The following is an 18859-nucleotide window of genomic DNA, read 5'->3' as shown; positions in this document are numbered from 1 at the left end:
CACGTGTCAGCCACGCCAGGGGCTTATTTAGGAGGATGCAATTTTACAGAGCTTTCAGATATTGAACAAAATGATATATTTAATTAAGAATGGGTAAATGTGGCAGCCCAATGCATTTCTACCTGCAAAGTTCTTAACGTTCCATCCCATTGAATGTGCCCCATGTGAAAGTAGTGACATAGAGAAGATACAGTAGCCAATATAGCCAGTCTAAAGTAGAGCTTTCATTTTAATTATTAAAACATATATATATATATATATATATATATATATATATATATATATATATATATATATATATATATATATATGTATATATATATATCCCATACAAAACACAGACACAATTGTGGCTGATGTTTACATCATAAGTGTTCATATCTTTATTGATTGGAGGGTTTCTGTGGTAAGCTTTTACATGTAGGTGGTAACAGACAATTATGTGGCAGGCTTTTAAATGAAGTGGTAACTGAAAGGTTGCCTAACCTGGAAGGGTGGGAGGAAAGGGGAAGGGTTGGGCAATTGAGGAAATTGAGATGAGAAAACTGAGGTAAAGGGAAGGAGAAAAGAGAGGGATGGAAAATAACGTCTTATTCAGTCTGTCTGTCTCTCTGTCCTTACAAACATATGTCTGTCTGACCGATCTGTCTGAAGGATTCATTGTAGGTAGTTATGTATATCTGTCTGAAGGATTCATTGTAGGTAGTTGTGTATATCTGTCTGTGGACATCTGTCAGTCCATCTGTGCCCTGCAGTGATGTGATGTGTGTCTGTGATTCTGTGTCCGTGTCCGTCAGCCCAGAGGAGTCTTAGAGGGCGGCGGGGTTCCGGAAGTTGTGCCCTGCGAAGCGAGCCTGATCCCCTAACTCCTCCTCAATCCTAAGAGAGGATAAAGACAAAAAGAGAAAGAGAACGACAGAGAAGAATTCAGAGAGGAACAGACAGAGAGACAGTTATACAGAGTCATACAGCAACAACCACACACAGTGAGTAGGGTACCAACCTCATGAGTTGATTGTATTTGGCCAGCCGCTCTGATCGACAGGGAGCTCCAGTCTTGATTTGTCCAGTGCAGAGGCCCACCACCAGATCAGCAATGAAGGTGTCTTCTGTCTCACCTGAGCGGTGGCTCACCATCACCCCCCAGCCATTCTCCTGAGCCAGCTTACACCTGGAGGACAGACAGAGAGACATACACAGAGAGACAGACAGAGGAAGACATACACAGAGAGACAGACAGAGGAAGAGATACACAGACAGACAGACAGACAGACAGACAGACAGACAGACAGACAGACAGACAGACAGACAGACAGACAGACAGACAGACAGACAGACAGACAGACAGACAGACAGACAGACAGACAGACAGACAGACAGACAGACAGACAGACAGACAGACAGACAGACAGACAGACAGACAGACAGACAGACAGACAGACAGACAGACAGAGAGAGAGAGAGAGAGAGAGAGAGAGAGAGAGAGAGAGAGAGAGAGCCTGGTGGATGAGGTGAGTTCTCACCTATAGTGCACTACTTTTGTCCAGGGCCCATATAGCACTATATCAGGAAAAGGGTGCCATTTTGGACACACTCTAAAATACGAATCCGCTACACACTCCCCTCCCTGACTCACGCCTGGATGGCTTCGGTGACGGACCCGATCTGGTTGACTTTGAGCAGCAGGCAGTTGCAGGCCCTCTCCTCCAGGGCGCGCTCTATCCTCTTGGGGTTGGTGACGGTCAGGTCGTCCCCCACCACCTGGATACCCACGGAGGCTGTCATCTGGGACCAGGCCGGCCAGTCATCCTGGTCAAACGGATCCTCAATGGACACCACTGGAGGAGAGAGGGCCAGGAGGAATGTTAGTGAGTGTTTGTGTGTGCTGCAGCCATAATGGAGAATAAGGACAGGGGGAGAATGAGGGTAGGCTAAGGATGACCTGGGGCCATGCCTCGAGACACTGATCTAAGGACAGTTTTTCATTTAAACGCCTAATGGTTAATGTTACCATTTCTGAGCAGTAGATATTCCTACATCTGTCCCTAAAGGAAATATCTACCTAGAGTGAAGGAAATTACTATACCATGTTAAGGAGTGTGTGTGTGTGTGTGTATATGTGTGTGCCTACTCTAGCGTATTAAGGGGTGTGTGATGGGATTAGCTCAAGACCCACTCATGGCCCACGGTGGACGGGCCCAGAGGTACAGCGTGTCAGTCTTAATGGGGATTTCAGAGACAGAGAGAGACTTTGACTTTTGGCCTTTCTTTAATGAAACATTCTCATTTCATTAAAACCTCACCCCCCCCCCCCTTAAAATAAAACACCAAAATATATCATGTACTGCATAAACGTACCATACTCGCCTTGCCCTCTACCCCACGATACAAAACAACACATCACAATAACCAAACCCTCACCACTTCTACAACCGTATATCCAAAATATCTTCCCCGGCTATACAGACAGCCCCCCCCCCCAACACACCATATCTCCTGAAACATCTCCACACTTTTCATTATTTTATAGAATTCAAATTCCACCCTAAGGTGGGCAGAGACCATCATATTAAGAAATAGTAAAGGGTCTGTTATCTCCCCACCTTTGACCCTTTTCCTCCTTGTTAGCCAAATAGCCAAGTTTGCTTGAGCAAACAGAAATTTAAACAAAACACATTTGGCCTTTTCCTTATTTGAATACCTGTACCCCATTATATACATCCCAACATTATATACATCCCAACCCGACTCCAGGTTCAACCCGAGCTAACCAGCTGTTAGTGGCCAGGGCTCCATGTAGAACCCTTTACTGTAGGTCCCCTGACCTCTTTGGTACTGGGGGTTTGTAGAGCCCCCTCCATCTAAAACCCACCATACTCTCCTCCCCACGTACCCCCTGCCACTGATGTGCCTTCACTCCTGTTAGGCTCCTAATGTTCCTTACCTTAATGAAGAGGTTGTAGCATCCTTTACCTCCCACCCCCTCAAACTCCACAAGGCTCAGAGTGTTCAAATCTAACAAGTCCTCCAGACCCCCTTTCCATTCCCCAGTCCACAGTCTCTGCCGTCACCTGCAGTGGTGGAAACATGGGTGGCCACTCCCCCTTTGGCTGCTCAAACACCCCCCCTTACCGGCTCAGACAGTGCCTCCTGGACCTCCTCCAGGAATCAGCCTAAGAGACATTATTCCTGTTTGTTGTACCAAGGCTTCTGCGGTTTTTCACCCCTCCTCTCCCAGCAGTCTCAGGTCACCCAGCCTTTGTAAACCCGCTGCCATCAGTTGCCTCTGCAGGGTGGCCGACTGTACCGATCTCAAAGGGATGGCTGGGTTGTGGAAGATAGGCTCCTCCCACAGCCCAGGCTCCCCACCCCCTTCTTGTGTGGGCCTTAGCAGCTTCCGGCCCTCAGCACTGCAGAGTAAATATCTGAGAGACCTGCTGTACTCAGCCCCTCCAGCTTCATGAGGAACAGCTACCGGTCCAACCCTAATCCGCCATCTCTCCTCAGCAACGTGCATGCTGGTTCCCTCCAGCCAACATCAGTATGGTACAGCAGTCTCTGCACCGCCTATAGTCGGAAGGCAGCCACCCTGCTCTCCAGTTCTACCAGGCTCTGTCCTCCTTGGTGGACAGTCATGTACAACACTGCCGCCCTCATCCAGTGATGGCCCGACCAGAAAAAGTCGACCAGCTTGCGAGGACAGCCAGTTTATGCCACAGGGAAGATGCCACCAGGTTGTTGATTATCAGCACCATCCCTATGACACTTGGGACAGGAGCCACCTCCCCCTGGCCAGTCTTGACATCACTGCCTGTGACAGCCCCTCCCAGTTCTTCCTGGCCTGGGTACACCCCCAACATTTTAAGCCCTTCACAACCCCACTGCAAACCCCCTGGAAGCAGAGGAGGGGCCACATCCCCCCATGGCCCACATAACAGAGCTTTGCTCTTGCCCCAGTTTACCTTAGCTGACAAAGCACCCTTGTACACCTTCAGACTAGTCTCTAGTGCCTGCATATCCTGACCATCAAAGAAACGTAATCTGCATACCCTGACACTGCTATGCCTGTCTCCACACCCATGTCTGTCCAGCACACTCCCTGCAGTCTCCTGCGTAGCAGGCCCAAAAAAGGCTCACTGGCTAGTGTATATAACTGCCCCGATAGAGTGCATCCTTGTCTAATGCCTCGTCTCACTCAGACTGTCCTACTGAGCCCCCCTCCCACCTTGACCATACATGATGCCCCAGCATACAACATCTTCACAAAGGTCAAAAACCTTTCCCCAAACATCACATTAAACAGATACTCATGGTCCACTCTATCAAAAGCCTTCTCTTGATGTAAAGAGACCCGTCCAAAGTTCACATTAGAACCTCTTGACAAGTCTTGTCCCTAATTAAGACAACACAATACACAATATGTTTGGTCCTTAAGTACTATCGAGTCCAGGTGGGACTTCAGTCTGTTAGAGAGGACCTTGGCAAATATCTTGAAGTCCGCACAGAGAAATGCCACAGGACTCCAGTTCTTATGTTCACACAAGTCCCCTTTTTTGGGATGGAGAGTCAGAGCCGCCTGACGACAGCTCATCGGCAACTCTCCTACCCCAACGCATTCACGCAACACGCAAAATAAGTCCAGTCCAATTATTCCCCAGAATTTTTTATAAAACTCCACTGGGAGTCCATCGACCCCCTGTGCATGACCGGGGTACACCTGGGTTACAGCCTCTGCCAGTTCATGGGACAACAGAGGAATGTCCATTTCATCCCTCTGTGCCAGAGAGAGCTTAGGGAGTTCTGCGAACAAGACCTGAGCACACATAGGATCACACATTTCTGCCCTATACAACTCAGTATTTAACTCCACAGTCCGCTTCCGCATCTCCCACACCACAGAGGTCACCTGCCCATCAGACAGCCATAGACAATGTATACTCTTGGCTTCACCGCTCTGTCTTTCCAAACCAAAGAAGGAGGAGCTGGGAGCATCCATCTCCTTGAGCATGGAGAATCTAGCTCTTACAAGTGCTCTCTTTGCTTTAACCTTGAAAAAACGGCCCAGGTCCCTACGTAATTCAGCTAAATTAGCCTGGAGGCCTACATTGCCTTGCCCCACCATCTCTACCTCCATCTCACTAATACTACGCTCGAGTTCCCCCAGTACTCTCCTAGCCTCTGAGGATGAGAGACCTGTATACTGTTGACAGAAAAGAAAAGCAGAATTTGGACTTTCCCCACATCCCACAATTGACTCAGAGACTCATATTTCTCTCTTTGCTGCCCCCACCTTTCCCAAAAAATCTTGAAACCTGAGCAAAAAGTGGCATCTTGAAAGAGCTTTACATTAAACTTCCTATAGGATGCCTGCTGAGGCCCTGGTGAAATAGACAGCCGAGCCATGGTTATGTGGTGATTCGAATATCCCACCGGGAGAATGGTAGCATCCAACTGTCACGCCCTGACCGTAGAGAGCTTTTTATGTCTCTATTTTGGTTTGGTCAGGGTGTGATTTGGGTGGGCATTCTATGTCCTTTTTCTATGTTTTGTATTTCTTTGTTTTGGCCGGGTATGGTTCTCAATCAGGGACAGCTGTCTATCGTTGTCTCTGATTGGGAACCATACCAGCTTTTTCCCACATGGGTTTTGTGGGTAGTTATTTTATGTTTTGTGTTTCTGCACCTGACAGGTTTCAGTTCTGCACTGTTTCGGTTTTCATTCATTCTCTTTGTTAATTTTGTTATTTAGTGTTCAGTTCACATAAAAGTATGAACACCTGCCACGCTGCACCTTGGTCCTCTCCTTTCATCAGCCGTGACACCAACAGCCTATTGCTCTGATTCCTAGACATGTAAAATCGATCAAGTTGGGCTGCATTCACCCTAGCCCCAAAAACCTTCACCCATGTATACTGCCTTGTGTTGGGATGTTTAGTTCTCCAAACATCCACTAAGTCGAACTGATCAATGATGTCCCTTAACACTCCCACTGACACTGAATGAGGCTCTTCTCCATTTCTGTCTTTCGTAAAAATCCATTGTATAGTTCCAGTCCCCGCCGACCACCAGCATCTCCTCAGGCGCTACCCGTGAGAGTTCCTGTCTAAGACACCCAAATAGTTAGTCTGTGTTAGTCACATACACATTTATGAAGACAAAACCCATGTTGTTAATTTCTGCTTTTACAACAAGCAGCCTACCCCTACACACCTCCCTTGAGGAGCAAATTTTTACAGAAAGACCCGGTACAGAAAGGACTGGCACCACTGCACTAAAATGTGTCCCATGGCTCAACACATTTGCCCCTTTCCACCAGAGCCCCAATCGACTTCATTCACCACATCACTATGCATCTCCTGCAGAAACAACACCTGTACTGTTTTTTTGTTTTACATATTCAGCCAACACACTCCTCTTTCCCGCATTTCTGGCACCATTTATATTAAGCGAGCCTACCCAAAGAGTCTCCATAAAAAATTGGAGAAAAGCCAGCAAAAACAAAGAGACCAATAGAGCCCCAGTGCCAGAAAAAAACTATACATCTAAACAGTGTCTGAAGGTAGACCCTTACGCACGGTTGTGATCCACTTCCTCAACCTAAACCGTTTCCTGGGTGAGAGGACACCATGCCCCTCAGTTTTCATAGCATGTTGTACTGATCTTACAAGTTTTCTCGGATCAGAAAATAAAAGCCTCAAGATTAACTTTTTTCCCCTTGGTCTCATTCAGGAACCTTGTCAGTTCCCTCAACGTGTACTTTGACCCCTCTGCTTGACTGGCTGTCAGCTCGGAAACCATTGAAGTGGATTCTGAAAAAAACGGATCCTCATCATCCTCTTCCTCAGACTCACTTTCCTCCTCATCTTCATCTCCCATCCTGACCACCTGCCCTTCCTCTCTGGTCAGGGCCTCCGCCCCAGCACCAGGCAAAGGTTCCTTGGTGCCTTATACCCTCCCACCTTATTTCTTGTCCCCTTTAACCGCTTGACACCCTCCTCCTCCCACCCTAGTCTCTTACACTTCCCCACTATACTCTCCTCATCCACTAGTATAACCTGACTAGACCCAGCCTCATCTACACCACCATCTCTAGCCTGACTAGGCCCAGCCTCATCTACACCACCCTCCATAGTATGACTAGGCCCAGCCTCATCTACCACACCATCTCTAGCCTGACTAGGCCCAGCCTCAGCTACCCCACCATCTCTAGCTTGACTAGGCCCAGCCTCATCTACACCACCCTCCATAGTATGACTAGGCCCAGCCTCATCTACCACACCATCTCTAGCCTGACTAGGTCCAGCCTCAGCTACCCCACCATCTCTAGCCTGACTAGTCCCAGCCTCATCTACACCACCATCCATAGCATGACTAGGCCCAGCCTCTGCTGTCTGTGTCTCATTGCCCCCTGCACGTTGAACTCGATTTCCCCCACTGGCGCTTGTACCTTGTCTATGGCCTTTATGTGGGCACGCAAAGCTCTTATGCCCCAAATCCACACACTCAAAACACCATAGACTATCTGTGCTGGCAAACCCTGCGAAGAGCCATGCCTCACTTTAAAATGCACATTTAGCTGTTGCTCATTGTTAGTCAGAAACAGGAACACTTTCCTCCGTAACGAAACAACGTGCTTAACGGCATCTGCCTGAAAACCTGCTGACAGTACACGAAAACCGCTAGCAAACCTACCAAAACGACTCAGCTCTTTCCTGATTTGATCATCCATAATAAACAGAGGCAAATTTGCAACTACCACCCTTGTCGAAGGGATAGAAAGAGGCGAAATTGGCACCAACACACCCCGTACAAATATTCCACTAGCAATTAGCCTACCAACCTAATTTGCTCTTTTCATGAACAAAATCACAGCTTTGTTCATTCTGGAAGCAGAATGTATAAATTCAGCTCCTACCTGTTCACCGACTGCAAACAGATCCTCCTCCACCTTAACTCCATTCTCAGGAACACACCTGAATCCATGCCGTATCGACAGCATCTCCTCTGCGCTAGGATGAGAAGCCATTGCGCACACCACACCTTCCAAACCCCAGGAAACTAACTCTGTCCTCTTCCACCCTAACTTTGCAAAAACCTGTGGATACCGCTAAAACAAAGAGTGCATTAATAACCATCCCCCATATAAAATAAAAATTGAAAGAAAAGACCAAGGACAGAATCAAGAAAGTAAGTTAGGACAGAGCCCTCCACACAAAACACTCAAACTCCAAAAAACTTCCAGCATGCACTGCAAGAGAGAGAGAAAGAAAGAGAGCAAGAGAGAGAGAAAGAAAGAAAGAAAGAGAGAGAGAGCTTGGATGGCCTCCCCTCATTTCCTGACACCAGTTAAGGAGGTTTTAATTATGCGCTACAGTGCACATTTGGCAAGGTGGGAGCTGCACTGATGTACCCTGTCCCCCATCACTGGTGCTTATCCATGTTGCTATGGCTGTGTGTGTGTGTGTGTGTGTGTGTGTGTGTGAGAGAGAGAGAAAGAGAGCTTCAGTACAAGACATCAGGGTTAATTGTCGGGAGGGGAGTAGCCTAATCAATCATATCATGGAACAATTAACCATGTTAGGGTGACAGGTACACACACACACACACACACACACACACACACACACACACACATACACACACACCTGGGTAGTCATTGACGAAGCCCTGGTACATGTCGCAGAGCTCTTGGGCGCTGATGTGGCGGTCTGCGTTGGGCGGAGACTTGAAGTCCAGGTCGTACTTGCCCTCTTTGTAGAACTCAGAGGCTGCCACGTCCATCCCGATCACCACCTTGTCTGTGAAACCTGCCTTCTCAATGGCTGTCTTGATCAGCTCCAGGGCTGCACAGGATAGAGGGACAGGACAGAGGGACAGGACAGAGGGACAGGACAGAGGGACAGGGCAAAGGGACAGGACAGAGGGACAGAACAGAGGGACAGGACACAGGGACACAACACATGGACAGGGGGACATGACACAGGGACAGGACACAGGGACACGACAGAGAGACAGGACAAAGGGACATGACACAGGGAAAGGGGGACAGGACACAGGGACACGACACAGGGACAAGACAGAGATAGGACAGAGAGACAGGGAAAGGGAGTGTGACAAGAAAGGTGAGCAGGGCGAGGGGGTTGCTATTAAACAGTGAGTGATAAATCCAATGCAGGGGTATTGTGCTTGTCTTGCTCTGACTCTGAAAGACAATGTGCTGTGTTAATTTATGAGCCCAGTTCAAAAACAACCACGGACTTCAACCCCTTCTGTATTTACAGTAATATTGGGAATCTTGCCTACGGTGCATTCAGAAACTATTCATACCCCTTGACTTATTCCACATTTTGTTATATTACAGCCTGAATTCAAAATGGATTAAATAGATTTTTGTTCACACCCATCTACACACAATACCCCCAAAATGAAAACATGTTTATAGACATTTTTGCAAATGTATTGAGTCAATACATGTTAGAATCATCTTTGGCAGCAATTACAGCTGTGAGTCTTTCTGGGTAAGTCTCTAAGAGCTTTGCACACCTGGATTGTACAATATTTGCACTTTATTCTTTTAAGCTATTCAAGCTCCATCGGGTTGGTTGTTGATCATTGCTAGACAGCCATTTTCAAGTCTTGCCATAGATTTTCAATCCGATTAAGTCAAAAACCAATGTTGTCTTGGTAAGCAACTCCAGTATATATTTGGCCTTGTGTTTAAGGTTATTGTCCTGCTGGAAGGTACATTTGTCCCCCAGTGTCTGGTGGAAAAGCAGACTGAACCAGGGTTTCCTCTAGGATTTTGCCTGTGCTTAGCTCTATTTAGTTTATTTTTTATATAATTAACTCCCTAGTCCTTGCCAACGACAATCATACCCATAACCTGATGCAGCCACCACCAAGCTTGAAAATATGAAGTGATACTCAGTGATGTGTTGTGTTGGATTTGCCCCAAACATAATGCTTTGTATTCAAGTTAATTTCTTTGCCATATTTTTTGCAGTTTTACTTTAGTGCCTTATTGTAAAAAGGATTCATGCTTTGGAATATTTGTATTTTGTACAGGTTTCCTTCTTTTCACTCTGTCATTTAGATTAGTATTTTGGAGTAACTACAATGTTGTTGATCAATCCTCAGTTTTCTCCTATCACAGCCATTAAACTCTGTAACTGTTTTAAAGTTTCCTTCCTCTCCGGCTACTTACTTAGGAAGGATGCCCTTATCTTTTTAGTGACTGGGCGTATTGATACACCATACAAAGTGTAATTAATAACTTCACAATGCTCAAAGGGATATTCAATGTCTGCTTTTTATATTTTTACCCATCTAGCAGTAAGTGCCCTTCTTTGCGATGCATTGGAAAACGTGTAGGCCAGGCTGTAACAGAATAAAATGTGGAAAAAGTCAAGGAGTGTGAATACTTTCTGAAGGCAATGTAAACCAATTGGAAGACTGTTTCCTTCACATCTGAAAACACAGAAAGCTGAGGGTCTACAGAAGTTGTTTCCGGACCATGCAGTAATGTCTTTGATATGTCTTTCCTCCTGTCTCTCTCACCTTCAGTGTTCTCCAGTATGTTTGGGGCGAACCCCCCCTCGTCCCCCACGTTGGTGGCGTTCTGGCCATACTTCTCCTTGATCACTTCCCTCAGCGTCTGGTACAGCTCTGCCCCCACACGCACAGCATCCTTGAAAGACTCCGCCCCTACAGGAAGTACCATGAACTCCTGCATGGCCAGCTTGTTGCCCGCGTGAGAGCCCCCGTTGATAACGTTAAAGGCCTGAGGGAAAGATGGACCAGGGGAGGAGAGGAGAGGGAGACATACATCAGTATTTGTCAATATACAGTATTTATTCATTCATTTATCTAGTTGTTCCTTCATTCCTTTATCCAGCTGTTCCTTCATTCCTTTATCTAGTTGTTCCTTCATTCCTTTATCCAGCTGTTCCTTCATTTCTTTATCCAGCTGTTCCTTCATTCCTTTATCTAGTGTTTCCTTCATTCCTTTATCCAGTTGTTCCTTCATTCCTTTATCCAGTTGTTCCTTCATTCATTTGTCCTGTAGTGCCTTCATTCCTTTATCCAGTTGTTCCTTCATTCCTTTGTCCAGTTGTTCCTTCATTCCTTTATCTAGTTGTTCCTTCATTCCTTTATCCAGTTGTTCCTTCATTCCTTTATCTAGTAGTTCCTTCATTCCTTTATCCAGTTGTTCCTTCATTCCTTTGTCCAGTTGTTCCTTCATTCCTTTATCTAGTTGTTCCTTCATTCCTTTATCCAGTTGTTCCTTCATTCCTTCATTCCTTCATTCCTACGTGGTCATGATTATTTATTCAAACTGAACACTGAAACAAAATAACAAAGTGGAACAAAACGAAACAGTTCTGTCTGGTGCAAACACAAAACAGAAAACAACTACCCACAAAAAATAGGTGGGAAAAAGCTACCTAAGTATGGTTCCCAATCAGAGACAACGATAGTCAGCTGTCCCTGATTGACAACCATACCCGACCAAAACAAGGAAATACAAAACATGGAAACAAGAACATAGAATGCCCTCCCCAAATCACACCCTGACCAAACCAAAATAGAGACATAAAAAGCTCTCTACGGTCAGGGCCTAACAAGTAGTTCCTTCATTCCTTCATCCAGTTGTTCCTTCATTCCTTTACCTAGTTGTTCCTTCATTCCTTTTTCCAGTAGTTCCTTCATTCCTTTATCTAGTTGTTCCTTCATTCCTTTATCTAGTTGTTCCTTCATTCCTTTTTCCAGTAGTTCCTTCATTCCTTTATCCAGTTGTTCCTTCATTCCTTTATCTAGTTGTTCCTTCATTCCTTTATCTAGTTGTTCCTTCATTCCTTTATCTAGTTGTTCCTTCATTCCTTTATCTAGTTGTTCCTTCATTCCTTTATCTAGTTGTTCCTTCATTCCTTTATCTAGTTGTTCCTTCATTCCTTTGTCTAGTTGTTCCTTCATTCCTTTGTCCAATTGTTCCTTCATTCCTTTATCTAGTTGTTCCTTCATTCCTTTATCTAGTTGTTCCTTCATTCCTTTTTCCAGTTGTTCCTTCATTCCTTTATCTAGTTGTTCCTTCATTCCTTTATCTAGTTGTTCCTTCATTCCTTTTTCCAGTTGTTCCTTCATTCCTTTATCCAGTTGTTCCTTCATTCCTTTATCTAGTTGTTCCTTCATTCCTTTTTCCAGTAGTTCCTTCATTCCTTTATCTAGTTGTTCCTTCATTCCTTTATCTAGTTGTTCCTTCATTCCTTTTTCCAGTAGTTCCTTCATTCCTTTATCTAGTTGTTCCTTCATTCCTTTATCCAGTTGTTCCTTCATTCATTTGTCCTGTAGTTCCTTCATTCCTTTATCCAGTTGTTCCTTCATTCCTTTATCTAGTTGTTCCTTCATTCCTTTATCCAGTTGTTCCTTCATTCCTTTATCTAGTTGTTCCTTCATTCCTTTATCTAGTTGTTCCTTCATTCCTTTTTCCAGTAGTTCCTTCATTCCTTTATCTAGTTGTTCCTTCATTCCTTTATCTAGTTGTTCCTTCATTCCTTTTTCCAGTAGTTCCTTCATTCCTTTATCTAGTTGTTCCTTCATTCCTTTATCTAGTTGTTCCTTCATTCCTTTATCTAGTTGTTCCTTCATTCCTTTTTCCAGTAGTTCCTTCATTCCTTTATCTAGTTGTTCCTTCATTCCTTTATCTAGTTGTTCCTTCATTCCTTTTTCCAGTAGTTCCTTCATTCCTTTATCTAGTTGTTCCTTCATTCCTTTATCCAGTTGTTCCTTCATTCATTTGTCCTGTAGTTCCTTCATTCCTTTATCCAGTTGTTCCTTCATTCCTTTATCCAGTTGTTCCTTCATTCCTTTATCTAGTTGTTCCTTCATTCCTTTATCCAGTTGTTCCTTCATTCCTTCATTCCTTCATTCCTACGTGGTCATGATTATTTATTCAAACTGAACACTGAAACAAAATAACAAAGTGGAACAAAACGAAACAGTTCTGTCTGGTGCAAACACAAAACAGAAAACAACTACCCACAAAACATAGGTGGGAAAAAGCTACCTAAGTATGGTTCCCAATCAGAGACAACGATAGTCAGCTGTCCCTGATTGACAACCATACCCGACCAAAACAAAGAAATACTAAACATAGAAACAAGAACATAGAATGCCCTCCCCAAATCACACCCTGACCAAACCAAAATAGAGACATAAAAAGCTCTCTACGGTCAGGGCCTAACAAGTAGTTCCTTCATTCCTTTATCCAGTTGTTCCTTCATTCCTTTACCTAGTTGTTCCTTCATTCCTTTTTCCAGTAGTTCCTTCATTCCTTTATCCAGTTGTTCCTTCATTCCTTTATCTAGTTGTTCCTTCATTCCTTTTTCCAGTAGTTCCTTCATTCCTTTATCTAGTTGTTCCTTCATTCCTTTATCCAGTTGTTCCTTCATTCCTTTATCCAGTTGTTCCTTCATTCCTTTTTCCAGTTGTTCCTTCATTCCTTTATCTAGTTGTTCCTTCATTTCTTTATCTAGTTGTTCCTTCATTCCTTTATCCAGTTGTTCCTTCATTCCTTTATCTAGTTGTTCCTTCATTCCTTTTTCCAGTAGTTCCTTCATTCCTTTATTTATTGATTGATTGATTCGTTCATTCAATGACAGCGATAACTGTCCGAAGCCTTCATCTTATCTTTTTTACAGAGTAGGTTATGGTTTTTGGTCAAATGTATTCTATGACAGTCAACTGAATACAGGTGAAAATGTAACGGTAATGAACTCACAGGAACTGGAAGCACTAGCTCTGTGTTTCCTGCCAGGTCAGCAATGTGACGGTACAGGGGGACACCTTTCTCTGCAGCACCAGCTTTGCATATGGCCAAGGACACACCCAGAATAGCATTGGCCCCAAACTGAGCTGAAGGGAGCAGAATGAATAGGTATGAATTAAGGGAAAGATCAAATTGAAAAAGCACTGGTTAGAATAAAATGTTCAGACGCCAGCTATTGAGACCAGGACTAGTCCAAGCTGGTGTCCCATATGTGATTCATACAGGTTGTTACTTACACTTTTTTTCAGTGCCGTCCATCTCTATCATCATCTTGTCCAGTTTCTCCTGTTCTACCACACTGACCCCCTGCAACACAGCACATCTTAGAGAGACTGATGAGACATCTTTCTCTCTTTCTCTCAGTTACAAATATGCCCAAATAAACACACTGCAACACAGGACATAACACACACACATACACACGCTCTTCACCGTACTCACTGACTGGATGAGGGCAGGACCGATGGTGTCATTGATGTGACCAACAGCCTTGAGCACACCTAGGAGAAGGAGGGATGTAGCGAAGGATGAGAAGAAACAGGATGAAGAAGAGGTGGTGGAGGAGGAGGAGGATACAGAGACAGGACATAAGAATGAAGAAAAGGACACAGAAAAGTAGTTCATTCTGCACTTCACTTAGTGTAGTCATCTTAATTTTCCTCCTCACAGTGCTACCATAAGTCAATATGGCTTACTGCTGATACCTTCTCTAGTACCCATCCATCTCCTAGCCCATTTCTCTATCCCCCTTCACTTCCCCTCACACACACACACACGCACGCACACACACACACACACGCACGCACGCACGCACACACACACACACACACACACACACACACACACACACACACACACACACACACACACACACACACACACACACACACACACACACACACACACACCTTTCTCGGCAATCACCTTTGCCCTTGTAGCGGCTTTTGTCTCCGTCTCTCAGCTCCAGGGCTTCATAGATGCCAGTAGACGCTCCGCTAGGCACAGCTGCCCTGAAGACACCTGGAAAGAGGAGGGAGAGATTTGAGGGAATGGAGGGGTGAGGGAATGAGGGAAGGGGGGGGGAGGGAGGGGAAGACAGATGGGGGAGGGAATGGAAGAGTTGAGAAAACGAGGGAATGGAGGGGTGAAGGATAGAGGGGAAAGGAAGATACCCATTAACCAGTTGATAATGGAATATCTCAAATAATCACACCATGTAGTGATGATGAAAAATACCAGTCTCTCACCTTTGTCTGTGTGCAGGTCCACTTCCACTGTGGGGTTCCCCCTGGAGTCCAGGATCTCCCTGGCAACAATGATCACTATCGACATCCTGTGGGGAACACACACACACACACACATACACACAGACGTGCACAGTCAAATATAATGCAGACACAATTCATTCTCACCTCTAACAGGCACACAAACAAATGTACACACACACACACACACGTACACACACATACAGTGGGGAGAACAAGTATTTGATACACTGCCGATTTTGCAGGTTTTCCAACTTAAAAGCATGTAGAGGTCTGTAATTTTTTATCATAGGTACACTTCAACTGTGAGAGATGGAATCTAAAACAAAAATCCAGAAAATCACAATGTATGATTTTTAAGTAATTAATTTGCATTTTATTGCAAGACATAAGTATTTGATCACCTACCAACCAGTAAGAATTCCGGCTCTCACCTGTTAGTTTTTCTTTAAGAATCCCTCCTATTCTCCACCTGTATTAACTGCACCTGTTTGAACTCGTTACCTGTATAAAAGACACCTGTCCACACACTCAATCAAACAGACTCCAACCTCTCCGCAATGGCCAAGACCAGAGAGCTGTGTAAGGACATCAGGGATAAAATTGTAGACCTGCACAAGGCTGGGATGGGCTACAGGACATTAGGCAAGCAGCTTGGTGAGAAGGCAACAACTGTTGGCGCAATTATTAGAAAATGGAAGAAGTTGAAGATGACGGTCAATCACCCTCGGTCTGGGGCTCCATGCAAGATCTCACCTCGTGGGGCATCAATAATCATGAGGAAGGTGAGAGATAAGCCCAGAACTACACGGCAGGACCTGGTCAATGACCTGAAGAGAGCTGGGACCTCAGTCTCAAAGAAAACCATTAGTAACACACTACGCCATCATGGATTAAAATCCTGCAGCGCATGCAAGGTCCCCCTGCTCAAGCCAGTGCATGTCCAGGCCCGTCTGAAGTTTGCCAATGACCATCTGGATGATCCAGATGAGGAATGGGAGAAGGTCATGTGGTCTGATGAGACAAAAATAGAGCTTTTTGGTCTAAACTCCACTCGCCGTGTTTTGAGGAAGAAGAAGGATGAGTACAACCCCAAGAACACCATCCCAACCATGAAGCATGGAGGTGGAAACATCATTCTTTGGGGATGCTTTTCTGCAAAGGGGACAGGACCGTATTGAGGGGAGGATGGATGGGGCCATTTATCGCGAGATCTTGGCCAACAACCTCCTTCCCTCAGTAAGAGCATTGAAGATGGGTCGTGGCTGGGTCTTCCAGCATGACAACGACCCAAAACACAAAGCCAGGGCAACTAAGGAGTGGCTCCGTAAGAAGCATCTCAAGGTCCTGGAGTGGCCTAGCCAGTCTCCAGACCTGAACCCAATAGAAAATCTTTGGAGGGAGCTGAAAGTCTGTATTGCCCAGCGACAGCCCCGAAACCTGAAGGATCTGGAGAAGGTCTGTATGGAGGAGTGGGCCAAAATCCCTGCTGCAGTGTGTGCAAACCTGGTCAAGAACTACAGGAAACGTATGATCTCTGTAATTGCAAACAAAGGTTTCTGTACCAAATTTTAAGTTCTGCTTTTCTGATGTATCAAATACTTATGTCATGCAATAAAATACAAATTAATTACTTAAAAATCATACAATGTCATTTTCTGGATTTTTGTTTTAGATTCCGTCTCTCACAGTTGAAGTGTACCTATGATAAAAATGACAGACCTCTACATGCTTTGTAAGTAGGAAAACCTGCAAAATCGGCAGTGTATCAAATACTTGTTCTCCCCACTGTATACACACACGCAAAGCACCTTTCATCCTCTCTTCTAGCACATACAGTACATGCACCAACCCTCCTTCTAACACAGCCATGTTCTAACACAGCCATGTTCTAACACAGCCATGTTCTAACACAGCCATGTTCTAACTCAGCCACGTTCTAACACAGCCACGTTCTAACACAGCCACGTTCTAACACAGCCACGTTCTAACACAGCCATGTTCTAACACAGCAGAGGGATTTCTGCATTATCAAAACAAGCTTTAGAAGATGGGGGAGAAAGATGAGAGGAGCAAGGGAACGGTGGTAGAGATTCTATAATTTTTAAATCCCCCTTTGGCCAGAAATGATGAATATTCTGAGATGGGGTGAGTGATATTCACAGAGTGAGAGATAGAAATGACCTCTTAAATGTCTTTGCCGGAGACATAAACAGAAAATATAGAGACTAACACAGGCAGACTTCTACTCACTCTCTCTCTCACACACACACACACACACATAGCACACTGACGCATAGTCAGGAAGTAAATGCTGTGAAGCAGATGCACTCTAAGCACATACAGCAACACACACCATACCGCAATTGACAGGCCAACCATCAAACACATTCAACACCGAACCATGGACTAGTAGGACACACGTTCAATGCGCTGTCATTCCTTGACACATACACACCGTCAGTGAGTTCAGACACATGAGCTGATGCAATGGTATCTGTGCTGTGAGGTCAAGGACTAATCAGAGGATATGAGCCGGTGGAGGGATGAAATGGTGAGAGCAGAAAGCAGAGAGAGAGGAGAGGAGACTTAGAAGGGTGAGAGGAAGGAAGGAATAGATGTATATTGTTTTCCATTACCTGCAGTGTGTGTGAAGCCTGGTAGGGAAAGTGAGAGAATGTGAGCAAATGAGAGAGAGGGAGAGTGAGAGAGGGGCACAGGGAGGAGGTAGAAAATGGGAGGGGGTGAGAACGTGCGACAGACGGGGGAGGGGGAACGAGCAAGTTATTGGAAGATGCAGAGGAAAGGGGAGGGAGCGAGACTGGGTCAAGGAGACAAAAAGAGGAGAGGAGAGAAGGATTCAGCATAGCAGCAGTAGGCACCGAAAAAGAGGGGTTGTGTGTGTTCGGTTTTTGGCTTGAGCCCAGAGAAATGTCACAAAATAGAATAGGAGAGAACACAACATGGAATACAAAACACAATCCCCCACAACCCCCCTGTCCCATCCCATGATGACACAGTCAACATACTGCACCACAGCAACAGAGCTACAGCCCTAGGCACTGACGCTCAGTATATTGGCAATCACAAAAATTACACATTCATTTATGCATACATTTGTTGGAACAATATTTCCACAGATGTCATAAGTACTAGTCAGTAGTGATGTAAGCCCTGATAAGCTCACATACACAGAGAACAGGAAGAAACAGACGGCAGGGTTGGCAGGAGTGTATGCTGGGACATACTGTGGGATGCATGGGCTTAGCTTGCTGTGTGTATCTGCTAGCTAGAACATACTGGTTGATGCATTCACTTTGTTAGCATTAGCATTCATCTTCTAAGACATACTGCAGGCTGCAAAAATCTGTTAGTATGGCTATCAGCTTTGTATAGATACTACGTGGATTGGCCTTGTATAGACTGTTGTGACCAAACTGTAGGTTGTATTTGGCTTAGCCTTTGCATGCACAGTATAGGAGGGGAGACATTGAACTCCCTGTAGTTCAGGTTAGATGGCCATATGGAATAGATACAGTGCCTTGCAAAAGTATTCATACCCCTTGGATTTCTGCACATTTTATTGTGCTACAAAGTGGCATTAAACTGGATTTAATTGTCCTTTTTTGTCAACAATCTACACAAAATACTCTGTAATGTCAAAGTGGAATAATAAAAAAATAAAAAAATAGAAGATTGATAGAAATTCAATAATATAGTTGTTGCATAAGTATTCATAAGTATTCAGCTCCCTGAGTCGAGACACATTT

The 18859-nt window shown here is 44.9% G+C and overlaps 1 protein-coding gene across 1 annotated transcript; it reads right to left on the bottom strand.

Annotated features, from left to right (window-relative positions):
* Positions 1-354: 354 nt before the first annotated feature.
* LOC110509600 (gamma-enolase) lies at positions 355-17835 on the bottom strand. Its single transcript, XM_036969197.2, has 11 exons — positions 17729-17835; positions 15072-15157; positions 14749-14844; positions 14266-14324; positions 14061-14130; positions 13777-13910; positions 10557-10779; positions 8645-8842; positions 1637-1838; positions 1004-1171; positions 355-879 (listed from the first exon to the last, which is right to left on the bottom strand). Exons 2-11 carry the CDS (start codon positions 15154-15156, stop codon positions 810-812), a joined length of 1305 nt encoding a protein of 434 aa, XP_036825092.1. The 5' UTR covers position 15157; positions 17729-17835; the 3' UTR covers positions 355-809.
* Positions 17836-18859: the final 1024 nt, after the last annotated feature.

The sequence above is a fragment of the Oncorhynchus mykiss genome, chromosome 3 (genome assembly GCF_057628025.1).
Source record: "Oncorhynchus mykiss isolate SJ-2025 chromosome 3, ASM5762802v1, whole genome shotgun sequence".
NCBI lineage: Eukaryota > Metazoa > Chordata > Actinopteri > Salmoniformes > Salmonidae > Oncorhynchus > Oncorhynchus mykiss.
Note: the sequence above shows the minus strand (reverse complement) of the source record. Positions and strands in the feature narration are given on the sequence as shown.